The sequence below is a fragment of the Balaenoptera physalus genome, assembly GCF_965194825.1.
Source record: "Balaenoptera physalus genome assembly, chromosome: 4".
Classification (NCBI taxonomy): domain Eukaryota; kingdom Metazoa; phylum Chordata; class Mammalia; order Artiodactyla; family Balaenopteridae; genus Balaenoptera; species Balaenoptera physalus.
This window is the reverse complement of record NC_138891.1, coordinates 77,534,246-77,559,738: the sequence shown is the minus strand read 5'-3', so window position 1 is coordinate 77,559,738 and position 25,493 is coordinate 77,534,246. Positions and strand designations below refer to the sequence as shown.

At 42.4% G+C, this 25,493-nt stretch overlaps 1 protein-coding gene and 1 long non-coding RNA gene across 3 annotated transcripts in view; one reads left to right on the top strand and one right to left on the bottom strand.

The window, feature by feature from the left end:
• Nucleotides 1-4,900: 4,900 nt before the first annotated feature.
• Nucleotides 4,901-25,493, bottom strand: part of ADCY5 (adenylate cyclase 5) — a 173,198-nt gene continuing 152,605 nt past the window's right edge. The window contains exons 22-24 of one of the 2 annotated variants that reach the window (XM_082460949.1): nt 20,454-24,470; nt 8,092-8,416; nt 4,901-7,931 (exon numbers count right to left, since the gene is read on the bottom strand). In XM_082460949.1, coding sequence (XP_082317075.1) covers nt 24,342-24,470 — 129 coding nt within the window. In that variant the 3' untranslated portion in view covers nt 4,901-7,931; nt 8,092-8,416; nt 20,454-24,341. Of the gene's footprint in view, nt 8,417-20,453; nt 24,471-25,493 lie in introns of both variants that reach the window. The other variant, XM_082460950.1, reaches the window with a different exon arrangement.
• Nucleotides 9,823-14,414, top strand: LOC309660374. Its single transcript, XR_014263379.1, has 2 exons — nt 9,823-10,369; nt 11,417-14,414. It is a non-coding gene; the product is annotated as an uncharacterized lncRNA (long non-coding RNA).

Genomic DNA, 25,493 nt, shown 5'->3' with positions numbered 1-25,493 from the left:
GTACTGAAATTGAAACTGTGATTAGGAAATTTCCAACAAACAAAAGTCCAGGACCAGATGGCTTCACAGGCGAATTCTATCAAACATTTAGGGAAGAGTTAACACCTATCCTTCTGAAACTCTTCCCAAAAACTGCAGAGGAAAGAACACCCCCCAACTCATTCTATGAGGCCACCATCACCCTGATAGCAAAACCAGATAAAGATACCACAAAAAGAGAAAATGACAGGCCAATATCACTGATGAACATAGACATAAAAATCCTCAAGAAAATACTAACAAACCAAATCCAACAATACATTAAAAGGATCATACACCATGATCAAGTGGGATTTATCCCAGGGATGCAAGGATTTTTCAATATTTGCAAATCAATCAATGTGATATACCACAGTAACAAATTGAAGAATAAAAACCATAGGATCATCTCAATAGATGCAGAAAAAGCTTTTGATGAAATTCAACACCAATTTATGATTAAAAAAAAATGTCTCCAGATAGTGGACATAGAGGGAAACTAACTCAACATAATAAAGGCCATATATGACACACTCACAGCTAACATCATACTTAATGGTGAAAAGCTGAAAGCATCCCTCTAAGATCAGGGACATGACAAGGATGTCCACTCTTGCCACTTTTATCCAACATAGTTTTGGAAGTCCTAGCCACAGCAATTACAGAAGAAAAAGAAAAGGAATCCAGATTGGCAAAGAAGTAAAACTGTCACTGTTTGCAGATGACATGATACTAAACATAAAGAATCCTAAAGATGCTACCTGAAAACTACTAGAGCTCATCAATGAATTTGGTAAAGTTGCAGGATACAAAATTAATACACAGAAATCTCTTGCATTCCTATACACTAACAACAAAAGATCAGAAAGAGAAATTAGGGAAACAATCCCATTCACCATCACTTCAAAAAGAATAAAATGCCTAGGAATAAACCTACCTAAGGAAGCAAAAGACCTGTGCTCCAAAAACGGTAAGACATTGATGAAAGAAATTGAAGATGACACAAATAAATGGAAAGATACACTGTGTTCTTGGGTTGGAAGAATCAGTATTGTTAAAACGACCATCGTAGACTACCCAAGGCAATCTACAGGTTCAATGCAATCCCTATCAAATTACCAATGGCATTTTTCACAGAACTACAATAAATTTTAAAATTTGTATGGAAACACAAAAGACCCTGAATAGCCAAAGCAATCCTGAGAAAGAAAATGGAGCTGGAGGAATCAGGCTCCCTGACTTCAGATTATACTACAAAGCTACAGTCATCAAAACAGTATGGCACTGGCACAACAACAGAAATATAGATCAATGGAACAGGATAGAAAGCCCAGAAATAAACCCATGATCAATTAATCTATGAAAAAAGGAGGCAAGACTATACAGTGGAGAAAAGACAGTCTCTTCAGTAAGTGGTGTAAAACTGGACAGCTACGTGTTAAAGAATGAAATTAGAACATTCTCTAACACCATACAAAAAATAAACTCAAAATAGATTAAAGACCTAAATGTAAGACTGGATACTACAAAACTCTAAGAGGAAAACATAAGCAGAACACTCTCTGACATAAATCACAGCAGTATCTTATTTGGCCCACCTCCTAGAGTAATGAAAACAAAAAACAGACAAATGAGACCTAATTAAACTTAAAAGTTTCTGTACAGCAAGGAAACCATAAACAAAATGAAAAGGGAACCCACAGAATGGGAGAAAATATTTGCAAATGAAGCAACTGACAAGGGATTAATCTCCAAAATAAACAACAGCTCATGCAGCTCTATATCAAAAAAACCAAACAGCCCAATCAAAAAATGGGCAGAAGACCTAAATAAACACTTCTCCAAAGAAGACATACAGATGGCCCAACAGCACATGAAAAGATGCTCAACATCACTAATTATCAGAGAAATGCAAATCAAAACTACAATGAGGTATCACCTCACACTGGTCAGAATGGCCATTATCAAAAAGTCTACAAACAATAAATGCTGGAGAGGGTATGGAGAAAAGGAAACCCTCTTGTGCTGTTGGTGGGAATGTAAATCGGTACAACCACTATGGAGAACAGTATGGAGGTTCCTTAAAAAATTAAAAAATAGAACTACCATATGACCCAGCAATCCCACTACTGGGCATATACCCTGAGAAAACCATAATTCAAAAAGATACATGCACCCCAATGTTCACTGCAGCACTATTTACAACAGCCAAGACATGGAAACAACCTAAATGTCCATAGACAGAGGAATGAATAAAGAAGATGTGGTACGTATATACAATGGACTATTACTCTGCCATAAAAAAGAATGAAATAATGCTATCTGCAGCAACGTGGATGGACCTAGAGATCATCATACTAAGTGAAGTCAGACAGAGAAAGACAAATACCATATGCTATCACTCATATGTGGAATCTAATTTTTTAAAAATGATTCAAATGAACTTACTTACAAAACAGAAACAGACGTACAGATATTGAAAACAAACTTATGGTTACCAAAGGGGAACCGTGGGTGGGGGAGAGATTAATCAGGAGTTTGGGATTAAACTACAGATACTACTATATATAAGATAACCAGCAAGGACATACTGTATAGCACAGGGAACTCTACTCAGTACTCTGTGATAACCTATATGAGAAAAGAATGTGAAAAAGAATGGATATATATATATATATATATATATATATATGTAAAACTGAATCATTTTGCTGTACACCTGAAACACGAAATTGTAAATCAACTATACTATAAAATAAAAATTAATTTAAAAAAAGACTTAAGGACACAGTTAAAGACTTGATTACAATGCAACTATCAAGAGAATTTGGGTATTTCTGTGCCATACAATATTTCAGATAAGACATTTATATTAATGACATTTACCCATAAAATATAATCAAATGTTTACCACTCATTTGACAGTGCTTCCCATGTAATTTAACATATCATATAATCCTAATTAGTTCAATATCTTTCTTTGCTACGGAGAGAAAAGAAATCTCTTGAGGTGTTCCAAGGACCTTCTGGAAAACCCTAAATAAAGTTTTGCTAGAGGTCAAACAAACTTCAACTAGAATTTTATTCTTTGGAAGTTTATTAAAAAAATATCTGAAAAAAGCTTTAAAACAGTTGGTCAAATAGGCTCATAGGTCACTGTGAAATTATACTTACTCACTTAAGTGACAATAAGAGATTTCAAAGACTTCAAAGGCAATATAGAAAGTTACAACAGATCACTTTAAAAAGGTAAAGAAACGTCAAATCTGTTATCAATAGCAGCTCAGTATTCAAAAAAAAACTTTGTTCTCCTGAGAGAGAAATCAAACTCCAGTCTCATCGGTTTTTAATAAAAATTCATTCACCATTGTATTCAATCCAATCTAACTAGCCCTGACCATGCAAAAAACTCATCAAGGTTCCTTTTCTACAAACTTTCCATAAATTTCTGTATCTGTTAGTTAATCCCTTATTTTCTTTCTTATTTTGAAACAACCAGCTTTAGGACAAAATTACTTTCTTTTCCCTTAACACAATAGATTTTCATTCCTCATACTTCTTTACTGAACACATACATCCTACTTTCTTTGCATACTGAACCATTTCCCACATTTCTAGTAATTTTAGTTACAATTTAACCCTTTAAAACCTTCATCTCCAGCAAAAACCAAGAAGTGAGTAATTGTGAACTGTCTGTCATACCAGCATTTCCTGATTAACCAACTTATGAACATATTCTATAGCCTCTAGAAACATTTTCTCACAGCATAATTTCTTTCCTCAATGTGGTACAAGAGGTGTGTCTGGTAAACCCAAACACCTTGAGTTCCTCTCTAGTAAGAGGACAAAAAGTAAACTTAGACTTGTTTAGCAATTAATGTTCTAATGGTATCTTATTTGAAATAATCTGGATATTTAATGAATCTATTTAACTTAATTTAGCAAAACTCTGAAGCTTCAAGTTACCAAAATCTGTAGAGACTATTTTTAGACATTCCAAAAACATAGTTATTCCTGAAGAGTTCACCTAAAAACCTCTTCGCATTTACATTTAATTTTCTTAAGTTTTATCATACCAAGTTAATTTTCTTGTTGAAACATTTTGTAACAGAAATATGAACTTGACATAGTAAGTCTAGGTACAATGAAAGTATTATACTTAATGACTCTAAAGATATGTCTGTATTAAATCAACAACTTAAACTTGTTATTCATTGAAGAAATCCTAGATCGTGTGATCCTTTTAAAAATTTAGGTTAGTTTCTGTTGTGTTTTAGGATTCATATAAACTTTAATTTCCTTTAAGCCAATTAAATAGAGCTCATTTACAAGTTAATTTTGGTAAAATCCAGAGGTAGACACATATTTATAATTGTACACATAGACATACATACATCCCTATAGACACAGACAGATCTCAGTTTTCCTCCTTGAGTTTAAAAAGGCCTCTTTTTCTCCTCTCATCTCAGGACTTGGAGATAGTCTAAATAAGAGTAAGACAGGAGTTCCTGAGAGTCCTGGTTGAACACTGACATCTCAAAGGCACAGGGATAGAAATGCAAGTTCTTCCTAGAAAGACTTGTTTCCTTAGGGGCAGAATTCTGAAAATGTTTTAATCAAGCCAGCTTTCTCTAACACATACACAAAACCAGTTTTGGAATGTCAAAGGAGCCCCATCTTGGGCATTTTTCTCTGGAATCTAAAGAGTATTGTGGCCATGCAGTGTTACAAAATTTTTTCCTTTGAAAGTCACCCAATTGTGGAGAATGCTCCAAGGGGAAAATCGAATTAACATTTCTCATTTTGAAGAGGTTTTTCCTCCAGGTGGCCACAGCAACAAAGTTTTGCTACTGTTGCAAAGGAACTCAGCCCCCCAACAGACTTTTTTTTTTTTTTCTTAAACAACAGAAATTTATTTCCTCATAGTCCTGGAGGCTGGAAATCCAAGATCAAAGGGTCACCAGGTTTGGTTTCTTTTGAGATCTCTCTCCTTGGCTTGAAAATGGCCACTTAGTACTCACATGATCTTTCCTCTGGCTAGACAACTATTTTTTTTTTTAATTAATTAATTAATTTTTGGCTGCGTTGGGTCTTCGTTGCTGTGCACGGGCTTTCTCTAGTTGTGGCGAGCAGGGGCTACTCTTCGTTGCGCAGGCTTCTCATTGCAGTGGCTTCTCTTGCTGCGGAGCACGGGCTCCAGGCGCGCGAGCTTCAGTGGTTGTGGCTCATGGGCTCCAGAGTGCAGGCTCAGTAGTTGTGGTGCACGGGCTTCGTTGCTCTGCAGCATGTGGGATCTTCCTGGATCAGGGCTCGAACCCCGTGTCCCCTGCATTGGCAGGCAGATTCTTAACCACTGCACAACCAGGGAAGCCCCAAGACAACTATTAATAACTAAGACAATCTGACATAGATGGACATGAACAAGACCGAAACAAACAAACAAAAAAAAAACAATCCAGAGGCCCGAGGCTTTAACCCAGGTACTGAGTACCTCAGCAGCTGTAACCTTTCATATTGTCTGCCAAATTCTCACCAGGTGGACCTCCAACCCAGGACCTGGACAGGATTGCCAAACAATCTTGGCACAGGGACATTTCTTTAACAAGGTTACTCACCCAAAAGACACCTTCCAACCCAAACCCCAAACTGTTTTTTCACTGCAAAAGAAAATTAAGTGCCAGAAGTCTGCAGTGCCTCCCGGGGGAATTCCAGGGGACGGTCCCTAGAATCAGGGAACTGCTGAGACTTGTCCACAGGCTCTCAATACCAGCAAGGAGCCGACAAACCATGGGCAAAAGCTCCATCTGGAGGTAACCTTCTGGCTGGCTTGCCAAATTTGTTACCAAACCTAGGTTTGTTTTGCCTGTCACACAGCAAGCCAAAATGCTGAGATAACTGTTTACTGCAAACCTTGTTTATTCACAAGGCAGTCAGGAGAGGTGACAGGAGAACAAATCTCAAATCTTCCTCCATGAAGGCAAGGGGTTCAGGGTATTTATGGGATGAAGAATAAAGAAGCAGGGCAGTCTGAAGCATGGGGAGTATGGGGAAAGGTGATTGGAATAAGGTGTGGTAATCCACGTTCTGTGCAGGTGTAACTAGGCTACAGGCCTCTGCATGTTCTGAGGGTGCAGTTTTAGCCCTCAGATGTCAAAAGGTCACTGAGAAGATGCTCGCACATGCCCAGTTGAAGGGTTAGTGGTCCCATCCAGTCTTAACCAGCTCAGCTCTATCTAGACACAGCTAACTCTGGCTCAGCTGAACTAGACACAGCTAACTCAAGTTCCTGGAAAACTCCAGCAAACATCTTATTGTTTAGGCTACATGAGGCTTGGAGGATATGCAAGTCTTGTAGCAACAATTAGAACGACCTTGATTAACAAAGGCAGATTACAGGTGAAATGGAATTAACTAATGTTTACCCACTGTTTCAGTCCCCTGTATCTTTTGATTATTTTTCAATCTTGAGGGAAGAGGGGTTATGACCACTCTGGGCTACTTCCTGCTAAGTAGCATAGCCCTAACAAGGGCTTTAGGAATGAAACTGTTAAGCATTCATTGAAAATACTCTTGTTCCTGGTTTCAAGCTTAACAAGTCTTGTACAGCATTTAAGAGCACAGTTTATAGCTAAATACCCAAATAAAAGAATAAGAAGTATAAATAAACCAAGTTTTAATAGTCTCTGACATATAGATCTAATCTCTTGGAGAATCCAGGAAAATAGTCCTGAAAACCAGTCTGGACCCAATACTTCTGGGGATACTTATAGCCAGTTGCCGAATTGTCTATACTGTTTTCTGTTTCAGCAGAATCATTAATTTATACACAGGAGGTATCACCAATAGCATAAATCCTACTCTGTTGAGCCAGAATATAATCTAGAGCTATGCAGTTCTCTAGGATTACTTTGGCTAATGAGTCAATTTCTCTTTGTAGGCCAGTCATAGCTAAAGCATTTTCATTTGCTGTTTCAGCTACCCTAGGGGTAAGGTTTCTGATCATGTGATCAGACTCCCCAACGTGGCAAAATTGCTCTATCGATCATGTACCAAAATTCATCTTCTTGATACCCAAGCAAGTAGGTGGTCCTTTTTATTCTAGAGAACAATTTTAAAGACCTAGTCCAATGTTGGGTCTCATCTGGATTGTGGACAGAAGGTGACTAAGTATCCCAGTAAACAAATACTACCTATGTACCAGCTGTCAAGGCATTCATAGGCCTAAGATTAGCAATCGAAACCACAGATAAAGATGTAGCCTAAGGGACACAGAATGCCAGATATATTGTTAAAATTTATGCTATTTTTAGGAATTTTATCTAGGACACAGTCAAGCCAGGGATCCATATAAGGCAACATCCACGAGGAGTCATTTAAATCGCAAATAGGCAGAGGCGTGGGCAGCCCTTGAGAGTATGTTTTTTCTTGTTTTACCTTTTATATATTGAAATGTCTTTATTATCAGTTTGGGTGAAACACTTGGATATTATATATAGAAGGAACATAGACTGGGAAAAACAGTCCTGTTTCTACAATATCCTGACCAAGGAGAATTTTGACAAAGGTAGACACCAGGGTTTTGTTTGTTTGTTTTTGGGGGGGGGGTGTTTTTTTTGTTTGTTTTTAGGACAGGAGAGGACCAAATTTTGGCTTAGTCAAGGAAAAAACGGGGCAGGAAATTGTTGATTAGCCTAACCTGGTTATATCTGAGGGCTTTTTATCCTAAGTCACAGTGATGTTAGGGATGGTCACAAAATTGACAGGCACAGCCGAGGGGTCAGCATGGTTAAATACAGAAAATGGTTTCGAATGACATATCCAACAGCTAGAGAGATTACCTGCTTTTGCCAAAGTCTGGGAACTCCTCATCACTGAGTTGTTCTTCCAAGACTGGGAGATTAGGCTTTCTGTTCCTAACAAAAGGAAAAAAAATCATTCTGGTAACCTAACAAGTTATTAAAGTTGCCTTCTGAAGAGTTTTGCTTTACAAAGTTACCATCGCAGCAATCCTGTGCACCTCAATTTCTCTTGGCTTCCTTCTGAAAAGGAACTTAAGATCTGTTAGGGGTTCACTTGCCCTCTTGGTGAAGTCAGTGTCAGGGGTACAGAACCAGCCAAGGTTTGCATGATCTCGGTCATGGTTCTCTTCTGCAGCGTGGTTTCCATTTCCCATTGCTTTCCTGTAAACAGGATATGGTGGCTCCGTTGATCTCTGCGGAACCAGCTTAACGTGAGTGTGATGGATCCATGTCTTAATTCCCTTCAGCTTCATCGAGTAGCACCTCATAAGGTCTGGTCCAGTAAGGATGGAACTTGTCTTGTTTATTTTCTGAGATTTCAGCAGGACTCAACCTCCAGGACAGAAGTGGTGCAGGGGAACAGCCGTGGGAAACATAACCTGCTAGGCGAAACATGTATAGCTGTTAGAGTAGTTCCCAATGATTGTACACATCCAACAGTGTCTGGTTCCTTGATTCAAGTTCCCTCCTGGTCTCCTAAACCATTTTTGAAAAATAGGAAGGGTCTCCCATACAACATTCCATAAGGGCTCACTCAGACCTTGCTTCTAGGGGCTACCCTCACTCGAAGCAGGGCAACTGGTAGGGCCTTATTCCAGGGGATTATAGCTAAAATCTGTCAAGAGACTAGTCTTTTTAAGATTATGATTCATCTTTTGTTTTGCCAGTAGATTAGAAGTTACATGCTTCATGGCAACCCCAACGAAGGTTTCAAGCTCCAGATGCTTGAGTTACTATAAAGGCCCCTCCACTGTCACTCTGAATGGACAGTTAACCCAAACCTAGGAATTATGTCTTTTAGTAGGGTTTTTACAACCTCAGAAGCTTTTTCAGACCAACAGGGAAATGCTTCTCACCAGCCAGTAAAAGTGTCCACAAATACTAGTAAGTACCTAAGGTTTCCAGTGGCTCTTGGCATCACAGTGAAGTCAGCCTACCAATCTTGGAGTCTAGCACCTCCAGTCTCAACTCCTTTGATTGGCGGTAGCCCAGGTTTAGCATTATTTTTAGCACATACCATGTATTTTTGTTTCACCTTTTGAATTGTCCTTTGCATGTTTGGTCCTATAGTGAATTTCTGAATCCACTGCAGGGATTTTATGTAAAATTCCTGTATATAATTTATTAGATCTTCCATAAGGTACTCAGGTACAAGCACCTTGCCTTGTCTATTCTAAACCCACCCTTCCTTGGTGTACCTTAACAGTCAGCCTCCTGAGAATGGCCAGGACTCCAGTCAAATCCCCATTCACTGGCCCTTTCTAAGTCTTCAGAAGACTACTTTGGATAGCATCTTGTCAAATCCATATCAGAGGTAAGGGCCAAATTGGGAACCCAGGTGTTTTAGTCCTGACTGTTAGCTTTGCCACTTGATCTGCTAGATTATTCCCTCAAGCAGTCAGACAACCTGATTTCTGATGTCCTGCACAGTGGACAATAGCCAATTCTTTTGGCTCCATGACAGCTTCTAATAAGTTTAAAGTTTCTTGGCATGTTTAGTTTCCTTCTTTTCTGCAGTTTACAGTCCTTTTTCCAAACAGCCCCATGGGCATGGACCACCAAGAAAGCATATTTGGAATCAGGGAAAATAGTTATTCTCTCATCCTTACGTAGGTGGAAGGCTCTCATCAGGGCTGTTAAGTTCCACCTCTTGTGCTGAGGTGCCTGGGGAAGGGCTTCAGCTTCCAGTGTCTTTTGATGAGTCAGTACCACATACACAGCCTTGCATTGGCCCTGGTCCCTAAAGCTGCTTCCATCTGTGAACATCTTGTCAACTTAAAAATTCACAACCTGAAAGTTGAGAATTATGTCTTATTTGGGGCATTACTGAGGATATAAGCCCAGGATACACCCTCTTGGATAGCTCTGAGGGACTGTACTGAAGAGGTAACGGAGGAGCTAGGATATAGAGGAGTTTTTGCAGGAAAAAACAAAAACAAAAACAAAAACAAAACAGGTAGTTGAACATTACTGCTAACTAAAGCAACAGACATCTCAAGTTAATGAATTTAGCGCTTTTCTTTGTATGGGAAGATGCAAGAGTCTGGGTCGTTGAAATCATTCCTTTGATATGCACCATAACAACCTATCCCATTTTTCTCCATCCTGAATCCCCTCAGGGTGCACTGTCAGGGGGCCTGCAGCGGCTGCAACATTCTTTGTTTACTGATACGCCAAGTGACATTCTGTGTCCAGAGTAGAGACTGCTTTCAGAGAAACATTAGGATTATCCAATAATATGGCCTGATATTTTTCCCCGTCTTCCTGAAGTTAACCAGTATTCTCCCTTCTGTTCTAGGAGGGGAAGTACACAGTGAGGGGCATGCACAGTGGTAAGTTCTCCCAGCGTAAAATTCTCTGCTTCTTATAGAAGATCACAGGTAGCTGCTGTGGCCAGAAGGCAAACTGGCCATCCCTTAGTGACTGTATCTAAATGTTTTGAGAAATATGCAACAGGCCTCCTTATGCTGCCCAGGTTCTGAATTAGGACTCCAAGGGTGATTCCTTGTTTCCAATAATAAGTCAAAGGGCTTTATGATATCTGGAAGACCTACAGGCAGGGCAGTTAGCAGTTCCTTGACCTGGAATGCCTCATGGCATCCCCAGTCCAGTTTAGAGGTTCACTGTCTACTCCTTTAAGAGCTGCATAAAAAGGTTTTGCTATAAGTGCAAAGTTAGGGATCCAAATGCAGAACCCGGCCATTTCTAGAAATCCCCATAATTGTCTCTTGTTAGTGAACGGCAACCCTGGCGAGACCTTCCCTTCTGTCAAAGATTAAGTCTCTGTCCTTGTGAAAGTTCAAAACCAAATATTTAACAGAAGGCTGAGAAATCTGTCCTTTTTATTAAACACCTCATAGCCTCGTTCAACCAAGAAGTTCAAAGTCAAAACCGTATTTTGGTCTGAGGTGTCCTTTGTCTTATAAGAAAAGAGATTATTATCTACACACTGGAGCAGGGCTCCCTCATTTAATTGAGGGTCCCTCAAGTCTTTTGCCAAGATTTCTCCAAATATCATGTGGATTTTTAAATCCCTGATAGGGACAGACTAGGTGATCAAATAGTTAATTCCATTAGGGGACCGTATATAGAGAAAAAAGTATGGGAGACCCCTGTAAGTTAATGATCACTCAAGAAAGCAAGCTTGCTTAACAACTAAACCAAGCAACAGAAACACGAGACATGCCCCCAAACAAAACAATGGTGGAATGAGACCCACATCCTGCCCGGTGAAGTCAGCAAGTTAATGAACGTTGAGAAGGGGCTTTTTCTGCATGTACTAAGAGGAGAAATATAAGTGAAAGGAGACATTATACTGAAACCTGAGATGATTTACCATGTTTTCATATATGTTACCGCCTTTTTGCTCATTTCCTTAGCACCGTGACAGTGCCAGTTTGACTATGTAGGGAAAAGAAAACTCCTCTGCCCGAGATGGAGAAGGAGCTGATGATGGAAGTCTGATGTCTACTCAAGAATGAGGAAGAAGGTGGTCTTCTTCCCCTCCCCACTTTTCCTTTGATTATAAACCTATAGCCCACTAAGTTCTCGGGGTGGCACTCCCTTGCCTGCCTGTTTGTATCTCTCACAAGCGTCTTATACTAATAAATCACATCTTGCCTGTCCCTTTGCCTCTCGCTGAATTCTTTCTGCGCCGAGACAAAAGAACCTGTGCTTCATTAAGCCCTGAGATGAGGTCTGAGTTTTCAGCAACTTGTGCTCTACTGAGTCCCAAGACAAGTTGTACAGTTTCATGAGGAAGTATTGTGCAGCAGTACTGTTTAATTTTTGCTTAACTTTTGTATCTAGATCTTCCCATTCGAAAGCAGACAACTCTTGTGATTCAAAACTCAAGGGTACACCAAAAAATGGCATCTTTCAAATCCAAAATGGTAAACTAACAAAAATCTCCAGACAAAGTAGTGAGCAGAGTGTATGGGTTAGGCACTAGATGAATATCTTCTACAGTTTGATTAATTGTTTTTGGTTTGTGCACAAACCAATATTCATCTGTGTCTTGTTTCTGACTGGTAAAATTAGAGTACTAGAAGGTGAAAGGCAGGGGGGTATTAAATCATATTCAAGGAAGGCCATTAGCAGGGGTTGAATTCCACGCTTTCACTGTTTCTTTAATGGGTAATGCTTTTAAGTTTGGAATTTTTGCCCCAGGGCAAAGCCTAACCTGTATAGTATAACTGTCTTTGTTCTCCCGGGTCTCACATCCACCCACACCTCTGGGCCTACCTTCTGCCATATCTCTCCTCGGATGGTTGCTGGATGTTCTCTTCAGGGTCACAGCAATAGAACCTGCAATGTGGAAGCCTGCTCTGGTGGTATTTTAATGTCCATTCATCTAGGTGCAAAGGTACCTTTGGCATTTAATTTAGTAAATCTCACCCCAGAATGGCATGGGGCCTTCAGGCATGTATAAGAAGCCATGCTTTAGATGGGTGTCCCCTATCTGACTGTCTAGCATCTGGAAAAAAGGCTTTTTCAAGGTCTCTCCGGATACCCTAGTCTCAGAAGACAGTTTAGAAAGCCGGGTACTTAAGACTTAAGTGGCCTCGGTATCCATTAGAAAGTCCAGAAGTTGACTTCCCACCTGGGGTTCCATATTGATGGATGCAGGATGTAAAGGAGCCCCTGGTCCCTGTCACTCTTAGTCACTGTCATTCTCAGCTCGCACATCTGATGTGCCTCCTGTTTACCTTCAAGAGTCTTATTTAGGATGTGACAGTCTCTTTTCCAATGTCCCTCCTGTTTGCAATATGCACATTGGCGGGGTCCCACTGCTGAGTGCCCCATTCGAGTGGGAGTTCGGGGCTTGAGGCCTCCTACCTTTTGCCGAGTCCCTTGTGAGGGTCCTCGATTTGATCTAGCTCTCCCCTGCGTTAAGGCAGTGGCCTATTTCGCTCTCCACTGTTCCCTTTTCTCCTGAACCTGGTTTTTGCCATGAAAAACTTTGAAGGCAATTTCAACAAGATGAGACACAGGCATCCCTAGAGCCCCTTCCACCTCCTGCAGTTTCTTCTGTGTATCGGGGTTGCTCTCACCAAAAGTCATTAAACATCTTTTAAATTCTCATACCCACCAGGGAGCTACCCAAACTCAGGTAGGGCAATCCTACCTGGGTCTTAGGGTCTATATCTGCATGTTGCCTATAGGCTTTAAAGACCCTTTCTAGAAATTCCGAAGGATCCTCATTCGGTTTCTGTTTTACCTCCCGTACTCTAGTAAGGCTTTCTTTGTTTTGGTACCCTCTTCGCAATCCTGCAAGAATGCAATCTCGATAATGTTCAGCATTCTTGTCCCAATTAGGGTCCGTTGTTGGTATAGCTAGCTACACTTGCAGCAGCCTGCACTGGGTTACCAGGGGCTTCTGTATGAAGCCCATCTACTTCCTCCCTAGCTTTATCCAGCACCATTCTATGTTCTTCTGAAGTGTGGAGGGAATTTAATAAACTTTCAACATCTGCCCGGGTTGTGGGTTTCAGAAATCAGAAAAACACTTTCAATTTTCTGGGGGTCATTTCTATAAATTGGCGTATTGTTGTTTTTGTTTTGTTTTGGCTGTGCTGTGCGGCATGCGGGATCTTAGTTCCCTGACCAGGGATCGAACCTGGGCCCCTGCAGTGGAAGCAGGGGTCTTAACCACTGGACCGCCAGGGAAGTCCTGGCATACTGTTCTTCTAATTGATTAAACCTGAAGTTGAAAAGGGGGCGTGGACCCAGATCAATGCCATTGGCTGCCCAGTCTCAGCATTTATACCCCCAATGAGGATTTGCCTTGACGGTAGGATTGTCCTACCTGAGTTTGGGTAGCTCCCTGATGGATATAAGAGGGGGAGACCATTCCTATTTCTCGATCCTCAGAGACAGGGGGTAGGGGGGCCTGAGACTGTGGCTCAGGTGCTGGCAGGGAAGGAGCAGCAGCCTCATCATATGGGGGTGGAGGAGGAGCAGGCAGAGTGTTCCACTGAATTAACAGCAAGTCGTCCTCCTTTTCATTAGGATCAAGTAAAACAGGTTTCTTTGCCTTCCCTTCCTATTGGATTGTAATCTTATTTTCTTTGCAAAGGTTTACTCTGATACAATGACATAAAAAGACTGTACATAAGGTATTTCATCCCACTTTTCTTCCTATTTACAAAATAAATCTAGTTGCAAAATTGAATTGTAATTTAGACAGAAAGATAGACAAGATGAAAAGGCAGAGGGTTATGTACCAGATGAAGGAACAAGATAAAACCCCAGAAAAACAACTAAATGAAGTGGAGATAGGCAACCTTCCAGAAAAAGAATTCAGAATAGTGATAGTGAAGATGACCCAGGACCTCAGAAAAAGAAAGGAGGCAAAGATCAAGAAAATGCAAGAAATGTTTAACAAAGATCTAGAAGAATTAAAGAACAAACAGATATGAACAATACAATAACTGAAATGAAAAATACACTAGAAGGAATCAATAGCAGAATAACTGAGACAGAAGACCGGATAAGTGACCTGGAAGACAGTATGGTGGCATTCACTGCTGCGGAACAGACTAAAGAAAAAAGAATGAAAAGAAATGAAGACAGCCTAAGAGACCTCTGGGACAACATTAAAGGCAACAGCATTCGCATTATAGGGATCCCAGAAGGAGAAAAGAGAGAGAAAAGGACCAGAGAAAATATTTGAAGAGGTTATAGTCAAAAACTTCCCTAACATGGGAAAGGAAATAGCCACCCAAGTCCAGGAAGCACAGAGAGTCCCATACAAGATAAACCCAAGGAGAAACACGCTGAGACACATAGTAATCAAAATGGCAAAAATTAAAGACAAAGAAAAATTATTGAAAGCAGCAAGGGAAAAATGACAAATAACATACAAGGGAACTCCCATAAGGTTAACAGCTGATTTCTCAGCAGAAACTCTACAAGCCAGAAGGGAGTGGCATGATATACTTAAAGTGATGAAAGGGAAGAAGCTACAACCAAGATTACTCTTCCCAGCAAGGATCTCATTCAGATTTGATGGAGAAATCAAAAGCTTTACAGACAAGCAAAAGCTAAGAGAATTCAGCACCACCAAACCAGCTCTACAACAAATGCTAAAGGAACTTCTCTAAGTGGGAAACACAAGAGAAGAAAACGACCTACAAAAGCAAACCCAAAACAATTAAGAAAATGGTCATTGGAACATACATATCGATAATTACCTTAAACGTGAATGGATTAAATGCTCCAACCAAAAGGCACAGGCTTGCTGAATGGATACAAAAACAAGACCCATCTATATGCTGTCTACAAGAGACCCACTTTAGACCTAGGGACACATACAGACTGAAAGTGAGGGGATGGAAAAAGATATTCCATGCAAATGGAAATCAAAGAAAGCTGGAGTAGCTATACTCATATCAGATAAAATAGACTTTAAAGTAAAGAATGTTACAAGAGACAAAGAAGGACACTACATAATGATCAAGGGATCAATCCAAGAAAAAGATATAACAATTATAAATATATATGCACCCAACATAGGAGCACCTCAATACATAAGGCAACTGCTAACAGCTCTAAAAGAGGAAATCGACAGTAACACAATAATAGTGGGGGACTTTAACACGTCACTTACACCAATGGACAGATCATCCAAACAGAAAATTAATAAGGAAACACAAGCTTTAAATGACACAATAGACCAGATAGATTTAATTGATATTTATAAGACATTCCATCGAAAAAGAGCAGATTACATGTTCTTCTCAAGTGTGCACGGAACATTCTCCAGGATAGATCACATCTTGGGTCACAAAGCAAGCCTCAGTAAATCTAAGAAAATTGAAATCATATCAAGCATCTTTTCTGACCACAACGCTATGAGATTAGAAATCAATTACAGGGAAAAAAACGTAAAAAACACAAACACATGGAGGCTAACAATACGTTACTAAATAACCAAGAGATCACTGAAGAAATCAAAGAGGAAATCAAAAAATACCTAGAGACAAATGACAATCAAAACACGATGATCCAAAACCTATGGGATGCAGCAAAAGCAGTTCTAAGAGGGAAGTTTATAGCAATACAAGCCTACCTCAGGAAACAACAAACATCCCAAATAAACAATCTAATCTAACCTTACACCTAAAGGAACTAGAGAAAGAAGAACAAACAAAACCCAAAGTTAGTAGAAGGAAAGAAATCATAAAGATCAGAGCAGAAGTAAATGAAATAGAAACAAAGAAAACAATAGCAAAGATCAATAAAACTAAAAGCTGGTTCTTTGAGAAGATAAACTAAATTGATAAACCATTAGCCAGACTCATCAAGAAAAAGAGGGAGAAGACTCAGATCAATAAAATTAGAAATGAAAAAGGAGAAGTTACAACAGACACTGCAGAAATACAAAGCATCCTAAGACTACTACAAGCAACTCTATGCCAATAAAATGGACAACCTGGAAGAAATGGACAAATTCTTAGAAAGGTATAACCTTCCAAGACTGAACCAGGAAGAAAGAGAAAATATGAACAGACCAATCACAAGTAATGAAATTGAAACTGTGATTAAAAATCTTCCAACAAGCAAAAGTCCAGGACTAGATGGCTTCACAGGTGAATTCTATCAAACATTTAGAGAAGAGCTAATACCCATCCTTCTCAAACTCTCCCAAAAAATTGCAGAGGAAGGAACACTCCCAAACTCATTCTATGAGGTGACCATCACCCTGATACCCAAACCAGACAAAGATACTACAAAAAAAGAAAACTACAGACCAATATCACTGATGAACATAGATGCAAAAATCCTCAACAAAATACTAGCAAACAGAATCCAACAACACATTAAAAGGATCATACACCATGATCAAGTGGGATTTACCCCAGGGATGCCAAGGATTCTTCAATATACGCAAATCAATCAATGTGGTACACCATATTAACAAATTGAAGAATAAAAACCATATGATCATCTCAATAGATTCAGAAAAAGCTTTTGACAAAATTCAACACTAATTTAAAAAAAAACTCTCCAGAAGGTGGGCACAGAGGGAACCTACCTCAACATAATAAAGGCCATACATGACAAACCCACAGCAAACATCATTCTCAATGGTGAAAAACTGAAAGCATTTCCTCTAAGATCAGGAACAAGAAAAGGATGTCCACTCTCACCACTATTATTCAACACAGTTTTGGAAGCCCTAACCACTGTAATCAGAGAATAAAAAGAAATAAAAGGAATACAAATTGGAAAAGAAGTAGTAAAACTGTCACTGTTTGCAGATGACATGATACTATACATAGAGAATCCTAAAGATGCTGTCAGAAAACTACTAGAGCTAATCAATGAATTTGGTAAAGTTGCAGGATACAAAATTAATGCACAGAAATCTCTTGCATATCTATACACTAATGATGAAAAATCTGAAAGAGAAATTAAGGAAACACTGACATTTACCATGGCAAAAAAAAGAATAAAACACCTAGGCATAAACCTACCTAGGGAGACAAAGGACCTGTATGCAGAAAACTATAAGACACTGATGAAAGAAATGAAAGATGATACCAACAGATGGAGAGATATACCATGTTCTTGGATTAGAAGAATCAATATTGTGAAAATGATTATACTACCCAAAGCAATCTACAGATTCAATGCAATCCCTATCAAATTACCAATGGCATTATTTTTTTTTTTTTTTAAAGAACTAGAACAAAAAATCTTAAAATTTGTATGGAGACACAAAACACCCCGAGTAGCCAAAGTGGTCTTGAGGGAAAAAAACAGAGCTGGAAGAATCAGACTCCCTGACCTCAGACTATACTATAAAGCTACAGTAATCAAGACAATGTGGTACTGGCACGAAAACAGAAATATAGATCAATGGAACAGGATAGAAAGCCCAGAGATAAAGCCATGCACCTATGGTCAACTAATCTATGACAAAGGAGGCAAGGATATACAATGAAGAAAAGACAGTCTTTTCAATAAGTGGTGCTGGGAAAACTGGACAGATACATGTTACAGAATGAAATTAGAACACTCCCTAACACCATACACAAAAATAAACTCAAAATGGATTAAAGACCTAAATGTAAGACTGGACACTATAAAACTCTTAGAGGAAAACATAGGAAGAACACTCTTTGACATAAATCACAGCAAGATCCTTTTTGACCCACCTCCTAGAGAAATGGAAATAAAAACAAAAATAAACAAATGGGACCTAATGAAACTTAAAAGCTTTTGCACAGCAAAGGAAACTACAAACAAGACAAAGACAACCCTCAGAATGGGAGAAAATTTTGCAAACGAATCAACGGACAAAGGATTAATCTCCAAAATATATAAACAGCTCATGCAGCTCAATATTAAAAAAACAAACAACCCAATCCAAAAATGGGCAGAAGACCTAAATAGACATTTCTCCAAAGAAGACATACAGATGGCCAAGAAGCACATGAAAAGCTGCTCAACATCACTAATTATTAGAGAAATGCAAATCAAAACTACAATGAGGTATCACCTCACACCAGTTAGAATGGGTATCATCAGAAAATCTACAAACAACAAATGCTGGAGAGGGTGTGGAGAAAAGGGAACCCTCTTGCACTGCTGGTGGGACTGTAAATTGATACAGCCACTATGGAGAACAGGATGGAGGTTCCTTAAAAAACTAAAAATAGAACTACCATATGACCCAGCAATTCTACTACTGGGCATATACCCAGAGAAAACCATAATTCAAAAAGATACATGCACCCCAATGTTCATTGCAGCACTATTTACAATAGCCAGGACATGGAAGCAACCTAAATGCCCATCGACAGATGAATGGATAAAGAAGATGTGGTGCATATATACAGTGGAATATTACTCAGCCATAAACAGGCACGGAATTGGGTCATTTGCAGAGATGTGGATGGATCTAGAGACTATCATACAGAGTAAAGTAAGTCAGAAAGCGAAAAACAAATATTGTATATTCACGCATATATGTGGAGCTTAGAAAAATGGTACAGATGAACCGGTTTGCAGGGCAGAAATTGCGACACAGATGTAGAGAACAAACGTATGGACACCAAAGGGGGAAAGTGGTGGGGGGGGGGGTGGTGGTATGATGAATTGGGAGATTGGGATTGACATGTGTACACTGATGTGTATAAAATGGATAACTAATAAGAACCTGCTGTATAAAAAAATAAAATTCAAAAATTCAAAAAAATAAATAAATAAAAATTGTTTTGGCTATTTGGGGCCTTTTGAGTCTGGGCTCATTCAAATTATTCCTTACATATGCATCTTTACTATATAGGGCCATCATCCAAAGCACAACATGCATCCTGTTTTTCCATACTGAATTCCCTTCAGTGCACACCATGGGAGCAACGGGCAGTAGCTGTCGTAACTGGTAGCTTGATTCTTGAACTGGAATGGCAGGCAACATTCCCTTTCCACAATCCCAGTAATCGAATACTACCTATCTGCCAGCTGTCAAGGCATTCATAGGCCCGAGATTGGTAATCAAAGTGTAGACAAAAGACATATCCTGAGGGGGCACACAGAATGCCAGACCTATTATTAAACTCTTAGGACATGGTCAAGCTAGGGGTCAGTGATGAATTGGGAGATTGGGATTGACATGTATACACTGATGTGTGTAAAATGGATGACTAATAAGAACCTGCTGTATAAAAAAAATAAATAAAATTCAAAAGTCAAAAAAAAAATTGTATCGTAATTTAAGGATCCATTTTCAGGCCATTTTGGTCTTAGGCCCAAAGCCATGCAGTGTTACCAAAAAATAGCATCTTTTTCTTTTCCATGGATTCATAACTGAAATCTCCCCAGTTTTGGAGAATGCAGCCTAGAAGGCTGCAAGAGGGAACTGAATTAACATTGCCGATTTTGAAGGTGCTTTACTGCCAGGTGCTCACAGCAACAAAATCTTTCTGCCAGTCCTTGCTATGGTCACTAAGAAGCTCAATCCCCAATAGCCAGTTCTTAATAAGTAAGACAACCCAACATAGACATGGACAAACAAGACCAAGACAAAACCAAACCAAAACAAAACCGGGAGTCCCAAGCCTTTAATCCAGGTACAGGGTCCCTCAGCAGCTGTAACCTTTTACCTCATCTGCCACAATCCCGCCAGGTGGGCCTCCAGCCCATGATCTGGTCAGGCTTGCACAGGTATGTTTCTTTAACAAGGTTTCTCATCTAAAAGACATCTTCCAAACCGTTTCTTCGCTGCAAAATGAAACTAAGCGCCAGAGGTCAGCGGCACCTCCCCGGGGAAATCCGGGGCGGGGTAGGGGGTGGGAGAGGTGGCCCCTGGAACAAACGGCCCAGGCAGCTACTTGGACTTGTCTACAGGCTCTCAGTACTGGCAAGGGGCTGATGAACCATGGGCAAAACTCCGTTTGGACTTACCTTCTGGCTTGCTCACCAAACCTGTTAGGGAACCAGGTTCACGCTCCCTGAAGCACAGCAAGCCAAAACGCTGAGACGCCAAGGTTTGCAGCAAACAGAGGGTTTATCTGCAAGGCAGCTAAGAGAGGAGACGGGAGAACACACCTCAAATCCACCTCCCCAAGGCAAGGGCCTCGGGGTATTTATATAGGATAACCAATAAAGAAGCAGGGCGGCTTGAGGACTGGGGAGTGTAGGGAAAGTGATTGGAAAAAGGTGCAAAAATCCTTGTTCTGCGCAAGCGTAACTAAGCTACAGGCCTCTGCTCGGTTAAAAGGTCACTTGCGCATGCCTAGTTGAAGGGTTGGTGGTTAAGAGTCTTAACCAGCTCAGCTTGAACCAGAAGCAGCTGACTCTAAGTTTCTGGAAAACAACTCAGGCCAATATGTTATTGTTTAGGCTACGTGCAGATTGGAGGACACGCAAGTCTTTTGTAGCAACAATTAAAATGACCTTGATTAGTGAAGGCAGGTTACAGGTGAAATGGAATTGACTAACAATTACCCACGGTTTCACTCCAGCCTGAAAAGATCTTTGAGTTAAACTTTAGCTCTATGCAATTACATCCTTCACCACGCACATTTGAATTCCTAATGATGTCTATTCTCTTTGGGGCAGGAGGCCTGCCTAGGACCAGGACTACCACATCTGTGGCCATTGTTGCAATGAACCCCAGTGAAGTGTCTTTCAACGGTTCCTTCATTTTCACTTGTGTTCAATTTAATTTGACCAAGCCCCTCTGGTTTTATTTCCTGAACCCAAATATAACCCTGCATTTGATGGGTGCAGCAGCTGGGAATTGCTGAAAAGTGTCCCCTGGCTTCCTACCACCTTTCCCTTCCTCTCAGGGGAGGAGGAGTCCTGGACACACGTGAACTTACTTCCCTGCGTGGGCTTACCAGACAGGCCCGCTTTAATCTCATCTGTTAATTACCAGCTGTGTGGACTTAAGCAAGTAACTCAGCCTCTCTGTTTCTTCATCAGTGAAATGCGGTGGCCAGGACGATTAAATGAAGTCATATTTGTAGGGTGCTTATCCCATGCTCTGGCACACAGAGTGCCTAATAAATGGTAGCCCTTGTTCTTAGCTATCCAGGTCAAGTCATTTCACCTCCTGCCTACATCTCCCCCACTGCCACCTACTTGGGTCCTTTCGATGATCTGTGTTCCCCCTTGTATTTTCAATTTTCATTCCCTTAGCAAAGAAACATGTTTGGCTCACCTGTTTTAAAACATCCTCCCCTTGACCCTGAATCTTTTCTGGTTCCATCCTCCATCCCTTGTCCCCTTCACCCCTGGCCCCTCTCCTCATCTCTCCATCCCTCAGCCTCCTGCACCCTGGCATGTCAAAGGTCACCAGTCCAAGGTCACCAGCGTTCTCCCACCTGCTGCTACAACGACTGCAGTCTTTAGCTGACATTCTCGCCACAGCAGTGCGCTGTGCCCACTCAGGGGCGCTCTCCACCCTCTGAGGCTCCCTCTGCAGTGCCTCTCCTGTGCTGGGTACACTGTTCTTCCAGCTGGAGCCAGGCCCACGGCCCAAGATGCAAATCAGACCAGGACACGTTACCAGTGAAAGTGTTTAATAGTTAAATTAGTTAAATAGACTTTTCAATTTCCATGGGAAATCATAATTGTATTCATTTTTGCAAGAGCAGGGATAAAAAGTGTGCACACCCCTTGGAGGGAATGAAGAGCTAGCACTACGCGTTGTCACCAGTCACTGCCGGGATGGAGAGGATGGGTCCCCACAAGGCCAGGGAGGCCATGACCAACAGGGGAAACACAGGAGAAACTCAGCACACACATTACTCAGGTTGGGAGCAAAATGAAAACCCAGCACCACTGGCGGGCCATATGGAGGGGTCAGGGACTTGAATACAACACCATGGAGAGAGCCGGCCCCTCGTGACAGATGCAAGAGGCGTGATGCAGAATTCAGAGGCTGGAGCAGCAAAAGCACAGAGAGACTAAGGCTGCCAGTTTTAGGTCCATAAGCTTTGCTTCTCAGAGCTGTGTTCAAACTGGGGTGGGAGACAGTGTGTGGAAAGGGGAGGGTGGTGCTAGTGTCCAGTGAGAGGTGCTGCAGGTGGGCATCAAAGTAACATTTCACAGCTGGCATATAGCTGCCTCCTCACCTCCTTCAAGCCCATGTTGGAGGCGAGAATAATGCTGCCCTGAGAAGCAACAAGAAGATCTGGGCACAGGACCAAAGGATTCTGTTTGAATATATCTCTGTAATAGTATATCATTTCCCAAATGCCTCCCTCATAGGGTATAAAAAATAGAACTTTTTCTTGGTATATTTGACTGCTCCCTCCCCCCAAAACAAAAATCAGACAAAACGAGATTTCTGCTAGCTTTGCCCCATGGACTCTGAAGCTGGCCTCTACTCTTTCCTCTGTCTGGTTTGCAGGTGGAGAGCAAGGCCACCGCCCTTTCCTTGCCTGAGGGCTGCACATTACATCCCCAAGTCTGAGGGATCATCTCCCGAGAGAGCCACCTGCACCTCGGCCAACAGAGGAGCCGGGCAGGCGAGGTTTCCTCACACTCCCAATGCCAGCTGAGCTCTCACAGTTGCAGGAGCTGCCTCTCTGCAGGCAGCAAACACTGACATCTCGAGTGGAAGGCTGGAGGGTGGCCGAACTGTCCACCGCAGGTTGAGGCTGCTTCCCTTGATTCCAACTTGGCCTGAGATGGGAAAGAAGCTTTTGTTTTCTTTTCATTTTGTTTGCATTTTACTTAGGGGAAGTGGTGTGTGTGTGTATGTTTGTGTGTGTGTATATGTGTGTGTGTGTGTGTGTGTGTGTGTGAGTGTGAGAGAGAGAGAGGTGGGGTAATGTGTGCATGCATCTTCCTACCTATGGTACCCCGAAAGGACATGCTCACTGTTCTGGTTGGACCTGGGGAAATCTTAAGTGAGGGAAACAGGTGTCCTGAATGAGACCAGTTCCGCAGCATAAACACACACACACACACTCCAGTACATTGACATACGTACAGTACAAATGAGCACAAATGCCCTGCTGTGCACAGCTGTTTTCTAATATAGAGAATTTACAAAATATAGAATTTGGTATATTTGTTAGATCTCCAAGGTTTTCAATAATACAAAGTAAAAAATACAAAAAGACAAGTTGGGGTCCCCGCCCTCCCTCCCCAGTGGCATCCTGCTTTGCCTGTGGGTTTCTTACACGCATACAACTAGCATAGTCTAAAGAAGGGCACAGAAACGTGTTTTGTTTTATTTAATAAATATTTTCTTTTTCTCAGAACCACCACTCCTTGCTCCGGGGCCTCTGGCCTCCCCCTCGCAGTTCTGCCCCCTCCAGGGGGCACCGGCTGTGTGGGTGTGGGAGGAGCCCGCGAGGAAAGCCTCGGTCCCTCCAAAGCCAGCACCCCCGCTCGGGGCCCCCTCCACCACGGAGCAGGGCCGCAGCCTCGCTCTGAAGTTTAAAGGCTCACATAGAAAAGCAGCCCCAGGGCCCGGGGCCAGGTGGCGCCGCCTCCCGCCCGCCGAGGCCGTGCTCCCGCGGCCCCGCACACGGGGCTGCCGCGCGCCCAGACCCCTCCAGCGGCGCCTCTCCGCCCGCGCACGCGCCGCAGCACCCGTTAGAAAACGAGATTCCGATCGAGTCTGGCGGCGTCTACTACAGGGGGAGACATCTTTGGTCAGCTTGGTGCTCGCAGGACGCTGGCACCCCGGGGCCTGGGACGGAGACCGCCCGCCCGCCAAGGCAGAAGCTGCTTCTGGAGTCAAAGTGGAAAATCTCAGGGCGGCCTCGTGGGCTGGAGCGAGGCTTCCGCCGTTTCTCTGGAGGCCAGGCTGCCTGGCGTCCGCGGCGGCTGCTAACTGGGCGGGGGCCCTCCGTTGAGGAAGTATGTCATCATCTCGCCTTTGCCCTTGACCTTGACCACACCCCGGCACTCCAGCTGGTACGTGTTGGCGGCCAGCACCTGGTACATGTCTGTGGTGACCTAGGAGGCAAACGAGGAGAGAGGACAGGCCATCCATGACCTGAGCCCTGACTGCCTCCGACTCGGAAGGGTGGGCGGCGTGCCCCTGCGGGGCGGCTCGTCCAGCAAAGGGCCTCAGAAACCGGAAGGACGGCAGCGCCCGCCCCTGCTGCGTGGCGTGGCGAGCACCTCACGTGTACCTGCGGCCCACAAACTGCCTGTTACCGTCCACAGTGGGAGAAACGCAGACGCTGAGGGGAGGCGCTCAGGAGCTCACAGCCGTCTGACTCCCCACAGTCAGTGCCCAAGGGTTTACCAAAGTCTCACTCCTGAGTGATCAGAAAGTTCTAGAAACCGGTTTTTCACCACAGACAGTTGGAGAACCACTGCTGATCTCATTTTATCCTTCTGTGAGGTAAGAACTATGACCTCAGGCTCAGAAAATCTAAGTCACTTGCCCGATATTACGTAGCTAATAAATGCTAGAGCCCGGATTCACTTCAGATGGTGCTGCCTGTCTCTGCTTTGGCTTTTGGAACAAAGAGGGGAACTCACAGGTGGTTTCAGTAATGACACAGCACTACTGCAGGGCGAAGGGCCAGAGCAGGGGGCACAGGAGGAGCAGGACGACTAATGCCTCACCACAAGGTGATCCAAGAGCCATTTCCGAGCATAGCCAGCACCCGCCCCCCGCCAGCGCCCCCATCACACGCCTGCTGTGGGACCAGGGAGGAGGGGGCAGCATATTCCGTGAAAGGTAAGCCCCACGCAAAGGCGAGGTGCTGGGTTGTCGTGCGGTTACTGACTGAGCCCCTCACACCTGTCTGTGGGCGGGGTTGGAGGCTCTGTAAACACTCATCCTGTCTCCCCATCTCCCTTCAGGACCCCCACTCCCATCCTGCTGTCCCTTCCCCCGCCCCCCGCTTTGGCACAGGGATGGAGGTGAGAGAAGGCCATCTGGCCAGGGCCCTCAGGCAGCACCCACAGGCCAGCCAGGGCTGTGCTGGGGTCAGCCCCTTTGTTCAGAGGCCCCCCAGGGGAGAG